General features: G+C 40.2%; 1 protein-coding gene across 1 annotated transcript in view; it reads right to left on the reverse strand.

The window, feature by feature from the left end:
- MIOX (myo-inositol oxygenase) overlaps positions 1-27,262 on the reverse strand; it is a 197,777-nt gene that overhangs the window by 12,682 nt on the left and 157,833 nt on the right. Inside the window, exons 8-9 of the mRNA XM_044087313.1 lie at positions 22,257-22,306; positions 8,885-8,997 (exon numbers count right to left, since the gene is read on the reverse strand). Of these exons, the coding sequence (XP_043943248.1) occupies positions 8,885-8,997; positions 22,257-22,306 (163 nt within the window). The remainder of the gene's footprint in view (positions 1-8,884; positions 8,998-22,256; positions 22,307-27,262) is intronic.

Genomic DNA, 27,262 nt, shown 5'->3' on the forward strand with positions numbered 1-27,262 from the left:
CCAAGTAACGTGCTATTAAAAATTGCTCATAAAACAGTTAAAATGAATGTTTTTTGCATTACTTAAATAATTTCAGGTGGCATGCTTGAATACTGAAGAATGCAGAGCTGCATTCAATAATTAGGGTTACCACCTGTCCCACTTTGCGAGGGACAGTCCCTCTTTGGGCAGTTGTGTTCTGACCAAAAATTCTAAAAATGGCAAATGTCCTGAGATTTTAGGACAAATTTATTTCCTATATGTTATGTAATAGTTGCATAAAACAGTTATTCTGTATCTAAAATACCTAAATGTTATAAGAAACAGAATAAGCAACTAAAATGCTACAAGAATAAGCTTTTATTTAGGCAAAAAAGTTAAGTTCTATCCTTTTCACTGACCGTGGGTATGTGTCGGCCTGTAAAATCTGATGTTTGTACCAAAAATGTCCCACTTTGGCCATTTGAAAAGGTGGCAACCATATCAGTAATGGGCTGGACCACTGAGGTGTAGGTAGTGCAATCATCTCTCTGGAGTGACTAGATGTACAGTTTAGAATTAAGTGAACTATTTAATATGTTTTCATAGTTTTGGTATGATAGATATGCAATAATCAAAGTTTATAACTGTTTCTTACCTCTGATTGTAGAACTTCATTGATGGTATCAGCTTTCATGATATGGTCTTTTATTTTTGCAATATGAATTTCTGTTCTTTCTGTTAGATTTCATGATACCACATTTGCTAACATTAAAGGTGAGGTCATTACCACTGCACTAGGTATACATCTTTTGTCCATCTTCTTGAAACATCTTTTATGCAAGTAAATTATGTTATATAATTTGCAATCCTTATCCTAGATGGTTATCTAGAATATATTTCCTGCATTTATATCTGAAAAGAGTAGTCCAAATAAAAATGTGGCCTTATGGCCATGGGACAGACACTTGGGGGTATACCACCACTATCAGGATAGGCTAGTAATCCACCTCCCTGACTTGTTGAGTCATGTTGCTCAATCAGTATTTTACTCATTGTATTACACATGAACTTGGCATTTAAAGCTACTATGTTGTCATTTATTTCTTATTTTGTGTGGAATACTGCTGAATGCCTTAGTTAAATCCAGATAAGCAGCATGCACTCTCAGTCTTTCTTCAACTGCTGCTATTAAATCTTCAAAGACTATTACAGGATTCAACAGGCAATCACTCCCTAACAAGCCAATAGTTTTCATTTCTAACACAAGTAGTTGTTCTGTGCTATGTTTGATAAGCTCTATTATGACTCTCCATGATTTTGCAAAGCATACTGGACAAACTAATGGATTTAAATTTGCTTGAGTCAGATTTGAACCCTGTCTTTGTGATTTAGCACCAGTACAGCATAATTCCACAGAACAGTTATGTAACCATATGCCCACATGTTGTTTAATACAACTAATAGGGCTTAATCAGGGTTTCCTTACAGAAAATTACAAGGTTTGTGTGCCTAATCTCATGGAGCTTGAGTTTTTAATTTTTTTATCTTAGTAGTAGTTATCATATTTGTAGTTATATAATGGATCTATCCATTGTCTCTGTTGTAATGGGATATGGCTTTGATTATACATTTCTGGAAGTGGGTTTACTCTGTCCAACACATAGTGACTGCATCATTTTTATTGATAACATTGCATCCATAATCTTTCCTTTTCAGTGTTCTCTTATAACTGGAGAGTGCCTTATTACAGATTTCAAGTTTTGAGATCAAGCTGAGTTCAAGCAAAGTTAGTAGCTGATGTACATTACTTAATTTAGTCTTGTTTTAACTAGTTCAATGTCTGAAAACTAAGTAGTACATTTTTTTTTGTTTTTACCATAGTAATTCTGTAATTCCATCAATTTTTTTTAATTACCTGCATAGTTACCAATATGTGATCATGGGCATTCTTAGCAGATTTATTGTGGTCTTTGAGGACAGCATCCCAGTCTGTTTCCATAGGAAGGCAATCTGCGGTGGTGGTGCTGCGGTAGCATTGTCGCCTCACAGTAAGGCATTGTCCTGTTCAATTCTCAGCTAGAGCATCTTCTATGTGGAGACATGCGTGAATGGGCGTACCTTTGTTGAAAGTTGTGCATCGGGGCTGGCAACTCGGCACGTAAAAATCTACTGCCAATTATTAGCGGACCGGAGTTCCGCTGTGGTGACCCCTAACCGGGAAAAGCCGAAAGACACAACAACAACAGTGTAGGAAGGACAACTTATTTACAATTGAATCTGATTTTACTCTTAATGCTGGGAATATTTATTTTCTAGTCCTGAGCTACTTTCTTTGCTTCTACCTTCTAGGTGTTCTTTAACAAATACTGAGACTGCCATCTATTCCATTGGATGTACAACAATGATCAGAAGCATATCCTAAATGTGTGATATACATTTTGGATCTTTAAACTAAATTTCAGTTTTAGAGATTTCAATATCTTCAAAGCAGAGGAAAGCTCCTAAAATCATCCATTCTATTGCTGAGTCTACTGTCATTTAGCAAAAGCCACACTCACATCTGATTTTTTTTTTTTGTATTCTTTATTTTATTTTTACTCTGGAAGGCTTGTGTCTTTTTATACGCAGTGGAGTCACCAACATCTATGATGATTTTGGAGATGCCACGTCACAGCGTGTGTCTTATGGACTTCTGAGTCTTTCTTGTTTCAATTCTAACCTCAGGTGTTTTGCTGTGATGGAGCTCCCCCCACCATGATAAACCAGCTGTGTATCCATGATTTACTATGGTCATTGGGACATATATATAAGATGCTTTGAGTAAGAGGTTCAGAATTTATGTATAAATGCATACACATTTTTGTACTTGCTTTCAGGAGAGGGTCATTACTGAGTTTAACCTCAATATACCACAGCTCAGATATTTAAGGTCATTTCAAAAAGGTATGCATTTTCTGTGAGATGATGCAGATTGTACACTGCCTGAGATAACTGTTATTTATCAATCATTTGAAAGTTATCTCATGTAGTGTCTCTATGGCTACTCTACAGTGACATTATTCCTGTGTAAATATATAATTCAGAGAAATGTGTTCTGCTAAACAAAATCTACTTTTACCTTTGTCAAAGGGTCACTAATGTGGTAAATTCTGTAGAAAATTTTCTTTTTAAATAAGTGGTGTATATTCTGTTTTATATCTGAACAGGTATTTAGTGCAAGCATACTAAGTAATGGCACTAATTAACGATCTTAATAGCAAGCTGGAAAATATTTCAAAAGCTGTAGGTAAGTGTACAACTAATGGGTGGGAAGATACGAATGGAAGAGTAACTGAAGTCTAAGTAGTATAAAGAGGTGCCTCCACAACGTAATCATGTAGAGACCATGAGTAGCAACAAATGAGACAAGACCTCGCAGAATTTGTTGGGACTGAATGCAGACTTTTTCTACAGCAGCCTTCAGTACTGCTTTTCAGTTTCAGTGTCGACACAACAGTTTCTTCAGTTTCATTAGATCCTTAAGTTTCAGGAGCCATGAATGTCCAGTCAGCCTTAACCCTGAAAAAAAAACACTATGTCACAGAATAAACTGCTATGGGGGAAAGGTAAACTTCCTGGTATATTTTCCTTATATTGTTTCTTATGCTATTTTCTGTTGATTCCTCATAACACTGTAAGTAAGGTGGTTATATAGTGTATATCCTAAACTTTCAGCGTTTTGTACTGATTTTAGATCTGTATTCTTTGTTGATTCTATTAGCTGTTATCTGCGCAATTAATAGCACCCCCCCCCAAAATAAACACACTGCCAATCACCATGGAGTCCCAGCATGCTTTAACCTCATCTTTAACAAGTCTACTAGCCCTCAATTTCCCAACACACACACTCTGGATCCACATGGTGAGAGATGCACCTGTTTATCTAAATTGAAGGCTAATCTCTCCATCCCACCTGTGAGTAAACAGAACCAGAACAACTCTACGGCTGAGGGAGTAAAGAAATCCTTCCCTAATCCTCCCAAACATCCTATTACCTTACCTCAGACATGCAGCACAAATACTTTTACCACATCTATACCTGCTATTATTGGGAGTCACCTGTACTGCAGGCCTGTATCCTTAAGGTCCCATAAGCCTGAAGTAGATTCCAGAAATGTTCTTAGTCATTGGTCACTTCATTGTAAGACATACAGACACAACACTTACCAGGCTTGCAAAGGATAGGGTTCCAATTGGTGGCTTCTCTGGTGTAAGGATTGGGGATGTCACTAGGATTCTTAGGTTCTTGCACACGCCAGATACAGCTACAGTCTTGTAGCTCTTCATGCAGGGTTGAATGATCTTAGGCACTCCACCCTGTTGAGATGCAGAAAGACAGTGCAGAGCTTTCTAATCATGTCTTAAAAGAGGACAAGGCACTTGCATTAAGCAGCATTCTACCATTACCAAGAATACTGCCTAAATTAAAGGATTAAATAATTGCCTTCAATAATTGCATAATATATTGGTGTCATTCTAGAGGAACCAGTGTGTGTTTACATGGGATGAAATGGTCAATAACCCACCTGCTTTGTTGTGGATGACCTGCATCTTTCACCCCTTGTCTTTTGCATACTGGCTTTGTAGGCAAAGCTCAGTTGATGGGTATCCCAACATAGCAAACTCCAGTCTGGATAATATTAATGTGGCATTGACTAATGCCAGAAGCCTAAATAACAAAATTCCTAACTTTGAGGCCTTCATTCATCTCAAAGACATTACAGAAACCTGGTTCCCTTGAAGTAATGGCACTCCCTGCATTTCGTGGTAAAATGCCTATTATGTATTCAGATCCACTGGCAGCTATGGGAGAATATTGGTATTTATTCATAATTCCACTGTCTCTCACCAGATTTTACATGATACAGATCTGGAGTTGTTAGAAGTTCTAGTTACATTCAAGAAAACTAGTTTTCACTTTATATTCAACTATAGATCCTTTTCTACGACCCATGCAGAATACTTAAATTGTTATTTTAAAAAATGGTAGGTAAAATGCCTATTATGTATTCAGATCCACTGGCAGCTATGGGAGAATATTGGTATTTATTCATAATTCCACTGTCTCTCACCAGATTTTACATGATACAGATCTGGAGTTGTTAGAAGTTCTAGTTACATTCAAGAAAACTAGTTTTCACTTTATATTCAACTATAGATCCTTTTCTACGACCCATGCAGAATACTTAAATTGTTATTTTACTGTACAAATACTCACATTCCATGTTTTTGTGTCTTGGAGAAGAGATAAGCTGTCTTTAGTTACTGAGCTGAAATCTGTAATGGTAACTTCTAGGTATCCATTCTAGGAGAAACTTTCTGGAAAACCCATGGTTCATTTCTTACAGTGAATCTACATACTTAGGAAACAGATTCTCTAATATATGTCTGACTTCCAGCAGTTTTTCTGAAAATCAGTCAGTAACACAGCCACTGCAGAGTATGTAACTGTCATACCTCTAAACTGTACAGAGTTTTGCAGAATGTCCAGATTTTTGGTCTGTTTCTTATAAAATTGTGGTTTTCTGGCAAATCATTGGTAAATGATTGAGGGTTGAAGTCATAAAACGACATACCTTTGAGTTTCAGCCTTCATACTCTTTAGAAAATGCATGCTAATGGAAAACCTTTTATTCTATCATCTTTCTAAGTCTGTAGGAACAATATTTAAAAAGTGTCCCTATTTTTGGTCATTTGTTCCCCCATTATTTATGACTTTGTCCAGATTTCTTGCTCTTAGAGATTGTGAGGTATGGTAACTATCCAATACCAGAGGAAAAAATTCATACCCTCAGAATGTACAAGAAGAGAAATCTGTTGTGCCTTGAGAGGCCAGTAACATTTCAGCATAAAAATTCTCATCTGAGCCTTCAGAAACAAAGTCTTCTTCCACAGGATTGGCAAAGCTGCATGAGGTACTACCAATGGTAGCTTCAACTGATCCTCAGCAAAACATGTAAGGCCCATGACATTTCACTGTTATGTGATAGTTCAAAACAAGTTTCAGATAGCAGTAGACAATCACATTTCCCTGACTCCTTAAAGATGAAATTCTATGAACCTATCCAGAAGCTTTAACAGTTGTTCCTAGATAAAGAATCTCAGAATAGAAGCATACACCAGGGTTTCAGCTATTTTAGCAAAAAAGAGAGGCAGAAAGTAACAATGAAGACTCAGAAAAAGGTGCAATGGTATATGAAACAATACCTTTACATTTGGGTCTATATTATCATATTGCACACTCAGAAGAGCAGACAGATATCCACCCCATGTAAGCGAAAGCTTACAATGTCGAAACTTCAGAACTACGATTTTCCAATGGGAAACAATCGCTGTTCCGAAACAAAAAACAAAACAAAACAGTAAAACATTACTTAACATGGGGGGCTTCACCCCCACACCCCCCTACTTAAATATACCAACTCCGAGATCGCACTACAGTGCCGAAAAGGCAAAGTAGTGAAAGCGGCCAAACAAATTCTTTCCCAGGGAACCTGTGTCTGTGACAACATAATAGGGAACCCTACATTTGTGGCAATGACAGGCAAAAGGAGCAACTTCTTTTTATTATTATTTTTTTATTTAAACTTTGTCCTCCCATGAAGTAGGACAAAGGAGTTGGGATGTTTGATAATTGTTCCAAATTGCAGCAGGTCAGAGGTTGAATGTCTGCTTTTTTTGGAGATGGATGGTTACAGGTGAGCGAGATCCATGTCAGATGAGAACTGAGGTGTTTCTCAGTTTGCTAAATAAGCTGGTGTGGTTTACTTACCTGAAAGCAGATAACTTAAGATTTATCAGGTTCTACTCAAAAGGTGCTTGATTTAAAGTAATTAGGATAGATGGACATGAATATCTTTATATGGGTCTATATTAGTTCCTCAAAATATGTATTCATCGACAGCTAAAGAGCGAAATTCATTACTGTGAAGCACAGAATTATTCCCAGGGTTAGGAACCACTGGCCCTCTAGCACTCTGGACCACACACCGCACTAAATGAAACCCACTCAAGTGGGGGGCTTCACCCCCCAACTATATATATATCAACTCTGAGATCGCACTATGGTGGGGAAAAAGGCAAAGTTGTGGTGATGGCCCAGTGGTTCCTAACCCTGGGAAAAATTCCACACTTCGCTGTGATGAATTTCACTGTTTACCTGTCGATGGATATGTATTCTATGAATACATATTTTGAGGAACTAATATAGACCTCTTTATATGACATTAGCAGAATCTTTTTAATTACTCCTCTATATAAGAACCTCTGCCTGGAGCTGTATAACATAGGCTTGGTACATATCTTAGGCTAGGATTGTCTAAAACATGCTAAATCAGGCAACATGTCTTAGTCATGTACTTCCTTCCTTGTAGAATAACCTGCTGACCGCTTACCTGTCAGACAGCTTACCTGTTACGTCTCCTTCAAGAAGGCTATTAAAATGCTTTTACCTAGCCTCATCCTTGCCTAGTCTCATGCTTGTGTGCAAGTGTGCAGCTCTTTAATTGTTATTGACTGTTGCTAATCTACGCTTATATACATTTATGTACAGATTTTATTTATTTCTCAACTATAATAATACATTTGACATTTTGATTCTTCCCTAGTACTTGTCCCCTTTTTACTAGCCTGGGCAGATCTGTCATATAAAGAAAGTCTTTCAAATGCTTGCTTCAGTTATCTTAATATTTATTATCCTAAGACCCATTTATTTTATTGAAACAATTCAATATTTTGCAGCTTGCAAATGGGTGAAAATATACAATAAGCTGTAAAATGATACATCTGTTACAGTCTTATTATGTATATGCATTATTTCTCTTTTTTACTGAAATTTCATCTGTTAATATAATACTCAAGCTTTTGCCAGACCCAGACATATGCAACTCTATGTATATATATATATTTTGTCTCACTTGTATACATTATCTAGGATGACATACTACTGTTGTATTTTGTTAAAGTATTGTTTCATTTCTTGAGCTTTTCAGGTCCCTCTCCAACAATGGGCTCGGCCTGTGGGGCAAATCTGGTTAACAAAACATAAATAAACTGACAACAAAACAAGTCAGGACATAAATAATAGCAGTAACATTTGCACTACTGCCACAAGTAAGCATGATAATGGCTCTTTGGTGCAGTGGCTTTATCCATCTGTGCAGCTGCGAGCTGTATAAAAAATGGATCCTGGTTGCAAAAGTATTGTCCAGGGATGAAAAGCTTAGAATATAAATTTAGGGATGAAAAGGTTAAGCATATTGTGACAGTACCTTTCCAAAATGTTAGGCCATGTTAATGCATTGCATTAATGACTTTCAGCAGGAGTCTGGGTACTGCCAGCATATGGCTTTAGAACAGGAAAGAGGACCACATGTGTTACACAAGCCAGTCATTACAGCTCCATACCCTGAAAGAAAATGCCTACCTAGCTGAATAAATCAAAACTACCTAAACCCCACCATGGAGGCCTCAGGAGGTGACAGTGAAGGCCTGACATCATTTCCCCAGTGCAACTGGAAATGAAGAAATGACGTCTGTCAAAACAAAAAGAGTGATTTCTCAAAAGACGTATGCGAGTTTTTTAGGAGATGCGGTAGGAATGTCATTTGTTAGTGAGCAAGATAATAGGAATGTCAAAGCATATGTGACCAAAAAAGTAGTGGACAGCAAGTTTAGAACTAAGAAAGAACAGAAGGACAATAAACAAGCTTAAGTAATCAGTTAAAAGAATTACATAAATTCACATATTTTTTTCTTGCACTTGTTTCAGTAGCTGAAAGTATAATAACAGTAAACAATGTCCAAGAATGTTACTTTGAACAAATTAATGCAGCTACAGTGTATATCATTCCAGGCAATGGACTGATATAAAAAAATCCCTTACTTAAATTCTCGAACCCAGGGTAGCATCTCATGGTCCTTCTTGCTGCAGAGGTGCATGTAGTCTCCACCAGTGTGCCAAGGGTAGAAGGAGTGGAATCGGATCATGTACAAACCCTAAGGGAGAAAGTAAGAGACAGTACTTAAGACAGGAGGTCTTGCCATGTTTGTGTTTATTTCCTTTAATGCTAAGCTTATACCAACACAGTTTTCATCCACAAAATGAAAGAAAACAAACAAATAAATAGGCAAAGAAAAAAAATTGGGCCAAACGAATAGGGAAAAGACAAAACACACCTGTTAAATTTAGTTCCTCGTGTAGTATCATCATCTTGTATGCACTCTGTATTTTGCCCTTTACTCTTCAGAGGTTTTAGCCTTTGTCATAACCAACAATATCCTTGGTACTTAGGTGAGAGCCATAATATACCCAGAAATCACTTTTGTATGGGGATGGGGTGACATAGTTATCAAGCTTGACATTAGAGTTTGCATAACAGACTGCTCCCTCTGCTTTTGTCACAGGTCAGAACACTAGAATAAGGGATCCGGCATGTACACAGAGTGAGATAGTTAGGCTGGAAAGAGCCCATTTCTAATAAAGGTTACCAAACTGAGGGTTATAATACCTGATGGCATTTTATTTCAAACTGAAATGTGAGGGCAGTGAAGGTATTTAGTTAGGACTGCAGTCAAGTCAGTAATCTAAACACATTTATGCCAAAGAACTTCATAGTTCATCAGTTATGCTTGCAACATTAGGACAGTGGTGCTAAGGCCTTGCTATGCAGGCTCTGGTGGGAGATGACCAAGGAGCAGATTTCATCAGCCAGGCTTTTGACTGAAATAGACAGATCTGGTGTCTCAGAAAGGTAATGTCATTATCATAACATTATACAACAAGTTTCTGTCAGTGTAGTGTAAGGGAACAAGCTACCCCTACTTAAACATAGGATCACAGGAGGTTACTAGGCTAATGGCCCTGGGGCCCTTACAAGCCTAGCCAAGAGTTTATCTCCAAAAAGAAACCTCAGTCAGCACCTTTTGCCCCTGTCAGTGAGGGACACAGGTGGAACCCCTGGGACAAATTTGTGGTTTCCCATCCACTCATCAAGGTTGTGCTTGAAGATGGTCAGCAAAGTACACTGTTTTATGTGTATGGGAAGCCTATTCCAGAGACAGGGAAGTCTCTTGGAGTCAAACCTGTCTCTCCAGCAGGTTTTGTTGATGTCGCATATTAGACTCAGGCCTTTTGAGTGGGTAATACATGAGGAGTTAGACTTACAGATATGGAGCATTTCTAGTAGGGCAGGGCCCAAGATTGCCTTGTAGGCGAGACACAGATCTCCTCTGAACAATCAGTACAATACTGAATAGAGTGATAGTGATTTCAACCTGTCCACATGGGACAGGTGTTGGAGGCCATGGATTCTCTTTGTGAGGTATTTCTGTGGCCTTTACAGTTGGTGCAGATGTTTGGAGATGTACATATCAAACAGGGCATTATACTCAATTACTGGTCTAATGAGGGAAGAGTGTAGAGAGATGATAATCTCCATTTTTCTGGATGCAATCCCTTTACTTATGATATGAACCAAAAAAATGGCTTTTCTGACCACTGCCGCTACATGATGGCTGAATGTGAGATTGTTATCAACCTGAATACCCAAGTCTCTCACTCTAGGTTTTGTGTTTAGGGGGTTGCCATTGATGTGGTAATCAGTAGGGGCCATGTTTTTGCCAAATGGCATGATGATGCATGTTTTTGTGTTTAGTTTGAGGCCATGACTTTGGCACCAGTAATTAGTTGCTGTGAGACCCTCTTGCAATATGTTAACATCATTTGGGGAGTAAATGACAGCACCCAACTTACAGTCATCCACAAACTTGGTTAGCCACAGGCCTTTTGTCTTTGCCTGGACTTCCAAGAAGTAGATGCCAAACAGTAGAGGTCCCAGGACAGATCCCTGGGGAACTCCACTAGTGACAGGTCTGCTATTGGAGGTGGAGGAGACTATTTTGACCTTGAGGTTCCTGTCTGTGAGCCAGTTGGCCACCCACCTGATGAGATAAGGATTATGCCAAGTTGTGTTAGATTTATGATGATGCCCAGGTGGGGGACTGTGTCAAAAGCCTTGGCCAAGTCAAGGTAAGCTGTATGTACTGACTTTCCATCATCCAGGGCCTTGGTGACATTCTCAAAGAAGTCAACCAGGTTCAACAAGCAAGATCTACTCTTGATAAATCCGAACTGGGTGGGCTCAAGTGCTTGGAGATTACCTATGTCCTTGTTTATGAGATCCATAATAATATGCTCCATGGTTTTACATTTCAGACTTGTCAAGTTAATGTGGTGATAGTTTCCAGGGTCAGTAGTGGCATCACCTTTGAGCAAGGGAATGACAATGGTAGATGTTCATCGTGTTACACTGTTGCAGTTATCACACTTGGGTTATCCTGCCGTCAGGCGGTCCCGCAGTCGGCCCGAGTTCCAAAGTCTTGGTCCGGCGTCGGTTGCTGTCGGGTCCTCCCTGACGTTAGTGCACCAGGGGTATATAAGATGCAGCCGATGCCATTTTCTTCAGTCTTTATTGCCACGCGGTGCCCGAAGCAAAAGCAGTTCGCAAGTGCCGGTCGGAGGTCTCCTGAGATTTTCATTCCGAATCCAGAACTGAAGTCTTCTACAAAGCTAAATACCACATTGGGGAAACTTTTTCTTGCCTCAGACCGATGTCAGTAAAAGTTAATAACTGTATTTCTTTTGGGAAGCAAATACCTCATAAGGATTTCCATTCTTATTGTATCCCATGCCTAGGCCCAGACCACGACGTCACTGGTTGTCGGTTTTGTGCTGGGTTTAACAAGCGTACTATTAAACGTCGGTTTGATTTTGCCCGACATTATTTTGGTAGAAAATTCAATTATACCATGCCATTGGAACTTCCGATGACATGAATGAATAAAAAGCACAAAGACAAGGATAGGCATCCGAGGCCCAAAACTGATGACAAAGCCTCTTCTAGGCCAGTCGCTGGTTCTCCGGTTTTCAATGAGGTGCCTTCGCAGCCCCTGATGACCACTTCTGTAGAACCACAGGCTGCCTCTGACTCTCATGTGGAGATGGCTGGGCCTTCGGATTCACAAGTTATTCAGCCTACCAAAACTAACCCTTCAGAGGGATCAGAAGTAGTGAGCTACCCGCAGCTTCAGAGGGGATCTTCAGACCTACTTACTCAGTTAAGCATTAAACCCTCTGCTAAGTCTAAGCGTCCTTTAAAATCAAAGAAACAAATATAGCATTCCCCAGGGCAGGCCTCCATGCCTAAGAAACAAATGCTCAAAATGGCCAAAGACCTAATCACTCTGATCAGGGGGTCCCATCCCCCTGATGATAAAAGGCCTAGACAGGATGCAGACTATGATTCATCCGACCAGGTGTCCATCTCTTCAGATTCATCCTCAGACCTAGGATATTCTTTATCCCCTTATGAGGATTCTGATGCTGAGGAATCAATTCCATCAGCCTCACCGCCTGAGGACTACTCCTTTGGGGAAACCTTACATACCATGAGGGAGCATTTCCATTGGGAAGGCCAGGATTACTCAGAATCCAAGAAAAGGCTCAGAGACTTCCTTTTATTACCTCAACACAGACCCCCTTGCTTTTCCGCCAGTGTTAGATATTGTGGATGATGTGTATACTGAATCCAGCTTAAATCCTGATTCCTTACCTCCAGCCCCTGTTAAACCTGACAGATACTACAGAATCCCTGACTCACACAAATTTCTGTATAAAAGCCCTGTAGCTGACCCTGAAACTATTTTTCAGGGACCCAAAGGGATTAAGGCCTCATCAGCTAAGAATCCAGTTCCCTCTGACAGAGATTCCAGAGCATTAGACAGATGGGGAAAGAAAGTATATACATCTGCAACTTTAGCAATGAGAGCCTTAAATTGTCAGTTTCATATGCTAAAATACCAGCAATTTTTACTGTCTCAGTTGAAACAAAAAATGCTTCCAGATTCAGATCCTCCTAATTTTAAAGAAATGCGGGATTTATTGCATGCAGCTGAACAAGTGGGAAAACATACTTTGCAATGTGGTTTTGATTCTTTAGAGGCCTCCTGCAGAGCAGCAGTTACAGGCTCTATCATTAGAAGACATGCTTGGTTAAAAGAACATACATTACCAGATCATGTTAAAGCAAAACTATTGGATGCACTTTTGCAGCAGGATGTGTTATTTGGAGTCAAGGCAGAAGAGGTATTAAAGAAAATGGAGGATAAGGCAAAATCTATGCAAACAGTGAAGGATTTCTTACAGGTTCAGCCTCCTAGATTTAGCAGAAATTGGCCAACTAAGAATTGGTCCTTTCCAGTTACAGACAGACCTCAAAGGGGAAGATACAGACGTCCAAGAGGTAGAGGCCAACCATAAGGTCCTTACAGGCCTCGACAATGGGTTGCATCAGGCCAGAAAGAAGGGAAAGACAGGTCCCAACCATATAAAAAGCAGCCCCAATGATTTCCCACTACAGCTGTCAAACAAATCTCTCTTGGCAGCCCCCTTGGGAGGAAAACTGACACTTTTCTATCACAATTGGCATATGATCACCAAAGACAAATGGGTTCTCAACATTGTATCTCAAGGTTACAGGTTCCACTTTCATACTCTGCCAAGGTTAAAAGGAATGCCAAATTTGCCACCAAATTAATGGGCAGAGGCTCAAAAACAAATTACAGCCCTCATAGATATGAGAGCTATTCAAAAGGTACCATCACAGGAACAAGGACAAGGATTTTACTCAAGACTCTTTCTGGTTCCCAGGAAGGACAAAGCCTGGAGGCCTATTCTGGATCTTTCTTCTCTAAACACTTACCTGGATGTTCTGAAATTCAAAATGTTGGCACTACAGCAGCTTCTTCCCATGCTGGGCAAGAAAGCTTGGCTCGTGACCTTGAACCTCAAGGAGGCATACCTGCATGTCCCTATCAGACAAAACTGCAGAAGATACCTCATATTCATAGCTGGTTCAAGGCACTACCAATTCTCTGCACTGCCCTTTGGCTTATCTACTGCACCCAGGGTCTTCACAAAGTGCCTGGCACCAGTAATTGCATTTTGCAGACAGAAAGGAATTCAAATTTATCCATACCTGGACGACTGCCTGATTCAAGCAGAGAGCAAGGACATTCTTCTAAAGCATCAAAACTAGTGCCCTCACAAGAGATTATATTCCTGGGTGCCAACTTGAACACAACGGCCCAGATGGCTTATCTCACGCCAGACAAGCAAGGACAACTGACTCAATACTTTCAATTGATGGCAACAAATACCCATCTCCCTGCAAGAAAAATTCTGCAGGCCTTGGGTTACATGGCATCTTGCATACTACTAATTCCATATGCCAGACTGCATATGAGGAAACTACAATGGTACCTAAAGAATGTATGGTCTCAACACTGTCAAAGTTTGGAAACAGTTATACCACTACTTCTTTGCCTTCAACAGGAGTTTCAATGGTAGGCCCAAGCTTGTCACCTCAACAAGGGACAGCCTTTCACACAACCCACAGCCAGGCAAACACTGACAACAGATGCATCGGATTATGCCTGGTGCGCACACATGGCAGGTAAATGTATTCAGGGCAAGTGGCCCGCAGAACAAAGGCATCTTCACATCAATCAAAAAGAGATGCTAGCTGTACAAAATGCCCTTATAGCTTTCAAGGACCTACTGCATCCAGGACAACTACTACTAAAGACAGATAACACCACAGTTATGTGGTACATAAACAAGCAAGGGAGCACTCACTCCTACCCCCTCTGCAGACAAGCCATGACCTTGTGGAACACAGCTATAAACTATCAAGTTCATCTGCAAGTACAATTCCTGCCAGGAGAGAAAAACACACTGGCAGACGACCTAAGCAGAAACATCATGGATCCCCATGAATGGGAAATGAATCCACAAATATTCAAAATGATAACACAGAAATGGTAAAGCCCAGACATAGATCTGTTTGCATCCTCAATGTACTGCCAGCTACAAAAATTCTGCACAAGGAGTTACCATCCACAAGCATGGAAAGTGGATGCCCTCTCATTCAGCTGGGAGAACCTACAAGTATACACTTTCCCACCACTACCTCTCCTGCCAAAGGTACTCATAAAAGCCAGGCAAGAAGAGCCAAAGATGATCCTGATCACACCAGACTGGTCACGCCAGCACTGGTACCCAATCTTAAAGAGCTTAGCACAAGAACCACCCTGGATTTTGCCTCATGTCCCACATCTGCTGTCTCAACACAACAATCAAATACTACACAGCCAGCTAAAGACCTTAAACCTAGCTGCATGGAAGATTCCTTAGTCAAGCAAACAATACCTCTCTCCAAAGCTGTTATGGATGTCATTCTGGAGGCCAGAAGGCCTAGTACCAGGAAAGCCTATTCGAATAAATGGAAGAGATTCTGTGCCTGGAACCAAGCTCACAGCCTTGACCCCCTTGTCTCAAACATTCCCCAGATACTACAATATTTAACTGAGATGCTGGACAAAGGTCTCTCCTTCTTATCCATCAAGATCCACGTCTCTGCCATCTCTGCTCATTACAATTTTCTCTAATCCTCTGTTAAAACAGTACCTCAGAGGGGCTAAAAACATAAGACCGCCCTGTAGAGCACCAACTTCAACTTGGGACCTCAACTTTGTCTTGGAGAAATTAACTTTACCTCCTTTTGAGCCAGCTAACTCAGCAGACTTAAAATATATCTCTTGGAAAACTGCTCTGCTCCTGGCAATGACATCAGCACGAAGAGTTTCAGAATTACAGGCACTAATGGCAGTGGAACCTTTCATCATATTCCACCAAGACAGGGTGTCTTTAAGAACAAACCCTACTTTTATGCCAAAGGTGGTATCAAGTGTGGCTCTAAACCAAACTATTCACGTGCCAACTTTTTATCTAAATCCGCAGAATAAAGGGGAGAGACTACTGCATTCCTTGGACATACACAGGCAGTTACGCTTCTACTTGGACAAAACTAAAGCTTTCAGAAAAATTGAGCAATTGTTTGTATCCTATGCTGCAGGAACACAGGGAAAAGCCATTTCAAAACAGACCATTTCAAAATGGATAGGCCATTGCATACGTTTCTGCTATACACATCATGGGAAAACTGCACCTAACAACATTAGGTCACATTCCACCAGGGCAACAGCCACTTCAACTGCCTACCTCAGAGGAGTACCTACCAAGGACATTTTGGAAGCAGCAACTTGGAGTTCTGTACATACCTTCACCAAGCATTACCATCTACCTCTTTACTCTAAATCCAGAGATGGCTTTGCCACTGCAGTTCTGCAGGGCCTTATAGCCACCCCTAATGCCTTATAGAACCAGCCACCCTACCTCTGCTTTGGGATTCTACCCAAGTGTGATGACTGCAGCAGTGTAACACGATGAACATAGTACAGTTTTGTACCTACCATAAATGTAGATGTTCGAGTGTATACACTGCTGCAGTCCAGGTTACCCTCTCTCCTTCTCCTCTTACTTGCTGTTACTTACCCTGGTATTCTACCCTTTGCTGCCTATGGGAAGTATTTGCTGGTAACATAAAGTTTTTGATTGCTTTCCCTATGTATGTTTTATTAGCAATTTACATTGCCTACCTTTTTGGGGGCACCTGACATCTGGGGCAAGAAAAACTGAAGAAAATGGCATTGGCTGCATCTTATATACCCCTGGCGCACTGACGTCAGGGAGGAGCCAACAGCAACCGATGCCAGGCCAAGACTTTGGAACTCGGGCCAACTGTGGGACCGCCTGAAGGCAGGATAACCCAAGTGTGATGACTGCAGCAGTGTATACACTCGAACATCTACATTTATGGTAGGTACAAAACTGTACTTTCTCCATTCTGCTCGAATGAAGCCTGTACTTAGGCTGTGGTTGAATAGGGTGCTAAATTGCAAAGCCAGTTCTTGCTGGAGATGGTGCAAAATACAGCCTGGGACACTATCAGGTCCCATGGAAGCTGTGTTCTTTGCCTTGGGTAGGACCTTTAACACTTGATCTGTGGAGATGTGAGGTGTGGGACAAGTATCGGGGATGCCAAAAGGGCCTTTGGGGGGATAGGGAGATGAAGTTTGCACTGAACCTATCTGCTAGCAGGTTGGCTAAGTCAACAGGATCAGTGTAAGTGATACTGTTAAGTACTAATTTGGAACAAACCTGGGCTTTGCCATGGAAGTTCCTGACATAACTGAAAAAGGCTTTGTGGCTTCCCTTTGTTTCAGAGGCTAGTTTCGATTCATAATTGGCTTTGGAGATTTTCACTAGTGATCTAATTTGCTTGTTAAGGCTAAGGAGGGAATTTTTCCAATTTGGAATTTGTTCCTTTTTACCTTTGGACAACAGTTTCATAACATAACAAATATGAGACAAAATCAGAGACATTCTGCAAAATCAAGGACAGTTGAGGGCATCTATGCCCCCATCACATCTCTCTCTCTGTCACACACACAAAACCATGAATTACAACCACTTGTATGACTGTACATCACAGAACTTTGATTGAGATCAAATGAAGAAATAAATACATAAAGAACTACCACACCGGAATGTATCTCCTCAGCTCATTGTTTTGTAGCTCTTTAATTCTTATCGGCTGTTGGTAATGCACACTCATATACTGATTTTAATTATTTCTCAACATGAAAATAATACATATCTACAACTTTCCTCGTCTAAAATCCCCACACCACTCAACATCCCCACACACTCTCCAAAGCCAAGAGCACAGCATCCATGAGACCTGACAACATCCCAGGCTGCCTTCTACATGAACTACAGAATGAACTGGCACCCCACCTAAGTACCATGTTCAATCATAGCCTCACCTCAGGCTTTGTGCCCATTGAATGGTGCACCATGACAGTTATCCCACTCCACAAAGGGGAGGGCCACAACAGACCCCGGGAACTACTGACCCATTAGCCTGACGAGCCTTGTCTGCAAGACCATGCAACGTATCATCATGGAACTCATAAACAAAGACATTGGAGATCTCCAAACTCTGGATCCCATACAGTTTGGGTTTGTAAAAGGCAGATCATGTCTCCTAAACCTGATAGACTTCTTTGAAGTAGTCACCAAAGCCATAGATGATGGTAAGGTGGTTCACACAGCCTATCTAGATCTCGCCAAGGTGTTCGACACCATCCCCCACTCTGGAATTATAGATAAACTCACTAAACTATGTATAAATCCCTATGTCACAAGATGGGTTGCCAACTGGCTTACTGACAGAACCCACACCATGAAAGTAGCAGACTCCAAATCAGACTTCAGAGCAGTGACAAGTGGAGTACCACAGTGTTCAGTCCTGGGTCCTCTCATGTTTGGTATCTACTTCTCTGAAGTACAGGCTAACATAGAAGGTCTTTGGCTAACTAAATTTACAGATGACTGCAAACTAGGAGCCATAATCAAAACTCCTAATGATGTGGACATCCTACAAAAGGGCCTCACTGAGACAGATGCCTGGTGTCAAAGACATGGTCTCAAGCTCAATGTCAAAAAGTGCATTGTCATCCCCTTTGGTAAAAACTCTGTACCCATGAACTACCACATAGGCGGTAGTCTACTTAACACAGAAAGTTTGATAAGAGACCTTGGGACACAGGCGGACAGTAGTCTCTCCTTTGATAATCACATTGCCACAGTGTTCAGGAAATCCTTATACATGGCACACCTCATCACAAAAGGTCTCTCATCCAGAAAAATAGAGGTCATTGTTCCCCTCTACTCATCACTCATTAGACCCATTATAGAGTACAACGCCCCTTTTGGTATGTACCTCACAAGACATCTACAACAACTGGAAAGGCTGCAAAAATATCTCACAAGGAGGATTACTGGCCTCAAACAGATGCCTTACGAAGACCGTCTCAAAAAACTCCAGCTTTACTCCGTCACATATCACCTACTCGGAGGCGATCTCTGCCTAATATACAAAGCTATGTCAAACCCAGAGCTGTTGGACATGCTCCACTTAAAGAAATCCCAATCCCTCCGAGCTACACGCTCTAGGGACCTAAACCTTGTCACCACAATAAACAGAACAGGGAGGGATAGATTCATGTCCCAGAGACTTCCCATAATCTGGAGCAGACTACCTATCTATGTCAAACAGAGCTCCTTATTAACACTCTTCAAGAAAAAGCTTGATGATTGGATGGGTAATAGGAAATTCACCCCAGGGATCACTTCTGTGGTTCTGCTTGACAGGGGCACAGGAAAATAATTTTCTTGGGTAGCGAAAGCCAGGGTACCTTTTTGGCTAGGCTTGTATAGGCCCTAGGGCCAATAGCCTAGTACCTACCTATGAACCTATGAACATCTTAGCTCAGGAATCAAGGAGAAAGCTAAAAAATAATGGGGGACAAAGGATCAAACTCAGGGATAAATATTACCTTTATATACTTACAGACTTGCTAGAACAGACTTTGTTTTATCATACTTTTTCTAAAGGTTATTATATTAAACCTGAAACTAAAATGTCTTTCATTATTTAATGATGGAAATCCGTATTCATTTGCCAGAAAGAAAAAACACACACAGACTTTAATTGGAACACATTAAACATGCCGCAAAATCAAAGACATTCTGCAAAGCAAGACCAGTTGAAAGCATCTGGGCCCCTTTGCATACACACGCATATACAAACACACACACACACACACACACACACGTGACTGTACACCTCAGAAGTTTGAGTTCAGTCACATGAATGAATGAATAAAGGCATAGGTAAATACCACGTAGTGATTTATCCTCTCAGCTCACTGCTGTAGGACTACAGTGTGCAACCCACTGCAGTTTCCCCAACATACCACTCAAACTCTTTACTCAAGAAACAAATAGAAAGGTAAATATAATGGTGCACAAAGGATAGAAATAAGAGACAGCTACTGTCTTTATGTACTTAGAAACTTATTAGATTAACAGACTTTATATTAATATGCATTTACTTACGACCGTTAAATCTGAAACTCAAAAGTCAATCAACATTATTTAGTGATTATAATCCTCACTAATTTCCAAAAAAGCAACAACTTTTATGCACAGCAGACCACCATATGAGGCAAAAAAATCAGAGACATTCTGCAAAACCAAGGAATGTTGAGAGGATCTGTGCTCCCAATGCACACACACACACACACACACACACACACACACACACACACACACACACACACACACACACACACACACACACACACACACACACACACACACACACACACACACACACACACTCACACACTCACACACACACACACGATTACGCCCATGTTTAAACAGAAGTAGCCAGCTCTGCACCATACAGCAGAGCAGTCATCCTCCTCTAAAGCAGCATTTCCATTGCTTGCAAAACACAAGAAGATGTGTAATAACATCAGGCTGTTTTTCAGATATTCTTGCCAAGTAATCAGGGTGTTGGTTATATTTTTTCTGGTTTTGTTTTTTTGCAAAGCACTGAACTCAATGCATGAGCAGTTGCATGCCCAAAGTTCTAAGTCCCTGAAATGTGAACAATCACTGTTCTTCTAAATAAAACAATAATAAGAATAAAAAATATTAAATAAAATAATAAAAACGAATAAAAATAAAAAAGGATAATAAAAAATAAAAGTAAAAATAAAAGAATAAAGTATTTAGAATTATATTTAATTTGGAGGGCTGCAGCCCAGCAGCCAGTGCCATGAGCTGCCTCTGACTTTCTGTACAATGAAAAAGAAAATTTATTCCCATGCGCTTGGTGCATCTGTACCGATTATTTGGAAAGTTTAGTCCTTGTACTTGTCATGGAACATCTCTATAGTCCTTCTATTTTCTCTGTCTTTTCCCTGGCACATTTATAGTTTATGGAACTCACAACCCTCTATGTAAGCCATTGTCACAGTTTAACACAATGACATTACCAGCTACAGTTAGTGATGTTCCATTTGGATATAATGGCATACCACTGTCCTTCCTGCCTTCTCTAATATTAATTCAACACCTCACAGTTACCGGACAGACTGGAATGTTCTTAGAAATAGCACCTAAGAATATTCCAGTAGTGTCCCTTACTTGTGTTGGAGAGCAGCAATTTGTCAGATCCACTTTATTAACCTCCTGGTGACCATTTGCAAGTTACTGAGGCCCTTTCACCAGCCTGCACTTACTGCAAAACCATTTAATACATATTTTTAACTCCACATGTGAATGCTGTGGTGGTGGTGCTGCGGTAGCGTTGTCACCTCACAGTAAGAGATTGTCCCTTTCGATTCTCAGCTAAAGCGTCTTCTGTGTGGAGACATGCGTGAATGGGCGTACCTTCGTTGAAGGTTGTGCATCAGGCCTGGCAACTCGGCACATAAAAATCTACTGCCAATCATTAGCAGACCGGAGTTCCGCTGTGGAGACCCCTAACCAGGAAAAGCTGAAAGACACAACAACAACATTAACTCCACATGCGACATTAATCATAAGATAGGGAAAGGTGTTTGTTGGCTTGCAGTGTCAGTTACTGTCTTATCAGTAAGGTGTACTTGACAAAATGCCATTCACTAACACTGGGTCAAATGTGTTCCCTCTCTCAGTTTCATATTCTAGGGTACAGTACTTTTCACTAAACATTGTATGCCACATCTCTCTCTTTAGGTTCTGCCCACCTTTTGGGGTATTCACTGCTGAATGCCACCACTGAAGTTATAAAGGAAAGCTGGTGCTAGATATGCACCTTGTGTCACCCCCACTTATTCGTAGCTCACTTTATTTCTTCTGACAGTCCCTCCCATTTACTTACCATGACAAAGGCCTAGGTCAACCATGTTCTTAATTTTAATTCTGTCTAAGATCCAGCCAAAAGCATTGTGGATATTTTGGTAGTCAATTTGCTGTTGTTGTTAGATAAAGCTGTCTCGCCATTTAGTCTTTCTACCTTCTTACTGTAAATCTATTTGACTTGGTTCCTTAGCTGTAATATGCTGTGCCTTTTTTCCATGCATAGTTGAAAGTACTACTACATCTAACCTGTTTTGGAAAAATGTCATCAGACAAAAGATTTCTTAATGAAATTTCTAAGTGATTGCTTATTTTACTTGGATAACTTCTGGAGTTACTGAATCATTTATGCAGTGGAAAAGAATGGATATCCAGCCTTTCTTCTATTGACACTAATATGGGATGAAGTCTGATTTGTGTAACATGGAACAGTTTTAAGGTAAACTTCAACAGCAGTCATACTGTGAATAAATAAACACAGAACAAGGTATGACATATTAAACAGAATAAAAACAAACAAACAAACAAAACTTACCACTTCTGGAAGGGTACAGTTGTTGGCCTTCAGCACTCTGTATAAGTATTCTGAAAAAAAAAAAATAAATAAATAAAAGGAAACAACCTCTTAAACCATTGTGTAGCCTGTATTTAAAGGTCCATTATCAGTTTTACACAATTATTTAATATTTAATTTCTTCCTTTTCTCATTGCAATATTCTCCAGCAAATCTAGACAAACTCAATATCTATTGTGTGAAACAAACAGCACAGATGGTGTCAGAATTTTAGGAACTGTAAATTGTGCCTCACTGATTCCACAAAGACTGCTGCCTACATGTGAATTTGCAATGAATCTGTCAGAGCTACAGATGCACAATGGATCACCACAGAGCCATTTAAGAAGGAAAACGTGGAATGACTCTAGGTATGCAGAGATAGTGAACAAGGCAACAAAGTTAGTTGATTATAGACACACACACACACAAAATGACACACATACACACAAGAAAACATGCACAGTCATACACATGCACGCGCGCGCACACACACACACACACACACACACACACACACACACACACACACACACACGTAAAAAGTTCAGAAAAAAATAACTGAATGTAAATTCCCATATTCTCAAGGTGGCCAGTAGTATATTTGTTGTTTAAAATTAAAGGATGACTCAAACATGCAAATTATTTGTTTTTCAGTAAACATCTTTAGTAAATTATCATGTATTACATAGGCAAACTTACATTTATATAAATAAAAAACAAACAACATTTACACTACTTGTTGAAAACATTCTATTTGTTGTTTAAAATTAAAGGATGACTCAAACATGGTCAATAAGTCTGTGGGCAGCAAATTCTTTTTTTTTTCAATAAACATCTTTATTAAATGATCACATATGACATAGGTAGGCAAGCTTACATTTATATAAATGAAAAACAAATAACATTTACACCACTTTAGTTGCAAACATTGTACATCACAGACACCACTGAAACAACTGTAGTTGCAAACATTATACATCGCTTATAATCTATCCAGTCATTATATGGCTCATTCATGGGCAGCAAATTTCTTATAGTACTGTATTTTGTTTTACCTTATGATGCACTTATGCCTGCAAAGCTTGTAGTCAGAAAAAAAAAATATTAGACAAATGTTCGGGGTTTACCCAGTACATTCTGTTCTACACTGGACTTGTGCACAGTGCCAAACAAATTGTAACCAAAGCCAACTATGGCAGCAATTTAGAGTTCAGAAGAAATGTCAATGGCTAAAAAATGATCATTTTAATAAGATGATAATTTAAAAGTGGGCATCACGGAAGCTTAGTGGTTAAGGATTTTGCCTCACAGCTCCAGGATATGGGGTTCTCTCCTGACTTACAATCTGTCATGAGTCTGCACGTTCTCTTCACAACTGCCTGTGTTTCTTTGAGTAGACTCGTTTTGTCCTAAAATGTGCTGACTTATTTGTTACTCTAGCAGCTCATGTGGCATTTTCTTGCCCTTGTGACCTGTGTCATGGCTAAAAACAGGTCTGGCAGAGGACCAATTCACTTGTCTGGTTAACAAGTAATGAATTAAAAAGCTATATTTGTTTTGCTGAGAAACGTTTGACTTTGACTGTCTTTCAGATTGGTTATAAGATGTACATGTTGCAAAACTTGGAGCAAAAACAGTCACAGATGAAAGTTATGAGCTTGTAATTATTCACTAATCTCTGATTACCCAAGTAATTTAGTTCAGTGTAACAGAGTAATCATATTCTGGCATTCAGTGGACTCAAAGCAAAGAAGCTAATCCTGTATGAACCACCATTGCTCTCACACACGCACACACACATGCACACGCACACACACACACACACACACACACACACACACACACACACACGCACACACACACACGTGCCAGAATTAATTCCTTTTACTCATATCTAGATTAACTTTCACTTATTAAGTAATGTTTACATTTCCTGTAGGGGAAAATCATCTTCTGAATAAGATTGAAGTAGTTTTACTATGACACCAAGACGATTCATTAGAGAAAGCAGCATGTGGAAATTTAGGGCAAAAATGCCGAAAACCACCACATTTATAAATCTGTATTTAATGTTTAGAATACGATGTTATAATTTTATCAATTTTCAATAATTTCACCAAAAATTACAACACATGCCCTCCTTTGTTACTCATGAGCTGACCATAATACCTTTCAGAATCAGTTCCCTTTCTTTTCACCATGACAGCATTTCATATTGACAGTACTAAATTGCTGCATGGAATGCAAATGATGCACCTCCCTTTTGTAGTGGGGCTGTAACCCTGTCATGGTGGAGGTGCTTACATACTCTAGTGATTCTTAAGAACTATGTTGTCTCAAGCTTTTTGGTCTGGTAAGGCCACCCTTAGTAAGTTGATCTAAAAAGAGGGGGCACAATCAAAAGTCTAATCACAGTGATGGCCCATGTAAAGAACAGTAGAACTTCACTCAGAGAAAAGCATACCTGGACCTACCCTGGAGTCAGTGTGGAGGTGGAATTCACAAGTAAGCACATATATCTACCATATGGACTCACCACCTGAAAGACAAAGGGAGGGAGAATGGTGAGATACCAGTCAAGTGACAAGCAGAAGCAGGACAGATTAGGATGGACTGGACTCTGGTAGTGGAACTTGGCACTTGAGACCTGAAATTTCACTTCAGTTCTGGGGAAAGAGTGAGAACTTACATGTGTCATTGAAAAGTGTCAGCTAGATATAAATGGCCTTACCCCTATATACAGTGATGATTTAGGAAACGGACTTCACAATTAAGGGTGGACTGCCTATTACTCAAAACATAACTCTCTCAAGAGGCTCAGATCAGTGTTGTGTTACTTACAAACCCTGTAGTGGGTGCCTTGAAGACAGAGTTTTCACCAGTAGATAAGATGGTTGCCTTAATATAACTGCAAGCTGCATCATGGAAAACTCACTTTGTTGTTTGTGCATATGCACCTATCATCTCTTCAGAGCATTTGGCTTCCTTGAAGAGTGTTGAGTATGGTGCTTGATAGGATACCACCTACTAACTCTGTAGTCCTGCCCATGGGGTGAGCGCTTGATAGGGTACCACCTACTAACTCTGTAGTCCTGCCCATGGGGTGAGCGCTTGATAGGGTACCACCTACTAATTCTGCAGTCCTGTCCATGGGGTGAGCACTTGATAGGGTACCACCTACTAACTCTGTAGTCCTGCCCATGGGGTGAGCACTTGATAGGGTATCGTCTACTAACTCTGTAGTCCTGCCCATGGGGTGAGTGCTTGATAGGGTACCACCTACTAATTCTGCAGTCCGACTTTGTAGTCATGCTATCAGACACAAGGCTTTTCTAAACACTAAGGTCAAGAGAGATACTGAACCGGTAGCTGAGAAGTTCTAGAACAACTAAATGTGTAGTGAAGGTGTGCTGGGAATGCCTAACACATATTCTGTGCAGAACAAGTTTCACTCCCACCTCCAAAAGAACTATTTTCATATACTAGGGAGGTTAGGAAAGTGGAATTTGATGGAATCTTATTGAAGACCTCAGTGATTCAGACAATAACAAGGAGCCGTGGCTAAAAAATTGTTATGCCTGTCATGATATTAACTCTAGGTACCCAATGGTGGACAAGAATGGTGAATGAGTCTATGAAGTCCGTCATGCAATACTCTGGTACAATTCTGGACATTGTCAACAAGTACTGACATGTCAGAAAGGCAGCAGCAGCTGATTCAGCAATCAAAAGATAGCCCTGAGTGTGGAACGAGTTTGGGCAGGCCATGCAGAATGACTTTTGAATGGACTCGGAGATGTTATGGCAAACCATCCAATGAAGAGATTTTGGAGGGGGCATTGCTTAGGCTGTTTTCAACAAAGTGGTACAACTGTTAGGGATCATGCTAGGAGGGCAAAAGAACATTTGAAGACCTCTTGAACTCATTAGAGATGCTGTCATTTGAAGTGGCAGTGTCAAAATCAACTGTTCCACCTTATGGGATTAGGCTCAGTCCTAGATGAAGTCAGGTCGCTGGCAATTACACAGTTCTATTGTGTCTTGACTAAGAAATGGATGAGATATGAGTAGAAATACTGAGAGCACTGGATCCTCAGGGAGTGCTGTGGTTATTTCAGCTTTTCAGTGTTGTGTGGAAGGCAGGGAGAATATCTGTGGAATGACAAACTGAGGAGGTGTTCTCTATTTTCAAAAAGAGAGACAGGAGATGTGTTTTAATTGTGAGGGATCAAACTCCACAACATCTCTGGAAAAGTCAATGTCAGCATGCTAGGATGGAAACCTCATCCGATAGCCGAGTCTGATTCAGGAAAAGCAATGTGGGTTTTATCCTAACCACGGAAGATCTATTTTTTTCTTTTATAATTATTGATTGGGCTGAGACAGCTTGTCAGTCAGATCTACATGTGTTTTCTGGATCTCAGGAATACATATGAGCGTGCACTCTGGAATGTTCTGTGGGAGGGAGTACAACAGTACAGGATCCTAAGCCCACTAATATGTGCTGTTTAGTCCTTGTATTTCTAGCACAAGAGTTGAGCTCACATTCTTGGCATTAAGTTAAATATATTCAAGGTGAAAACAATTTTGTCTCCTCTCCAGTTCACGATTTTCATGGAGAGTATGTTCAGGTGCAGCTGAGGTTTGGATCTATGTTTTGGGATGTAAAAGTTACGTCTTTGCTGTTTACACTGACTGATGTCCTCTTGGCCACAAATAACTATAAGGTCCAGTGTTCTAAGCCATTCATTGCTTCGAGTGAAGCAGCTGGAATGAATACCTGTATCTCAAAACCAGAGGTCATGATTCTATTAAAAATGGAGTAGCTTACTCTCTGAAGATGACAGAACATCAGCTACATCATTTGGAAGAGTTTAAGTATCTTGGGGTCTTATTCATGAAAGAAGGTAGACAGGACCAGAAGACTGACTGTGGGAAGGGTGCATTGACCATCAGGAGAGTAACTAGGGGATGAGTGCAGCCAG

The sequence above is a fragment of the Protopterus annectens genome, chromosome 11.part0 (assembly GCF_019279795.1).
Source record: "Protopterus annectens isolate FY-2018-M chromosome 11.part0, PAN1.0, whole genome shotgun sequence".
NCBI lineage: Eukaryota > Metazoa > Chordata > Ceratodontiformes > Protopteridae > Protopterus > Protopterus annectens.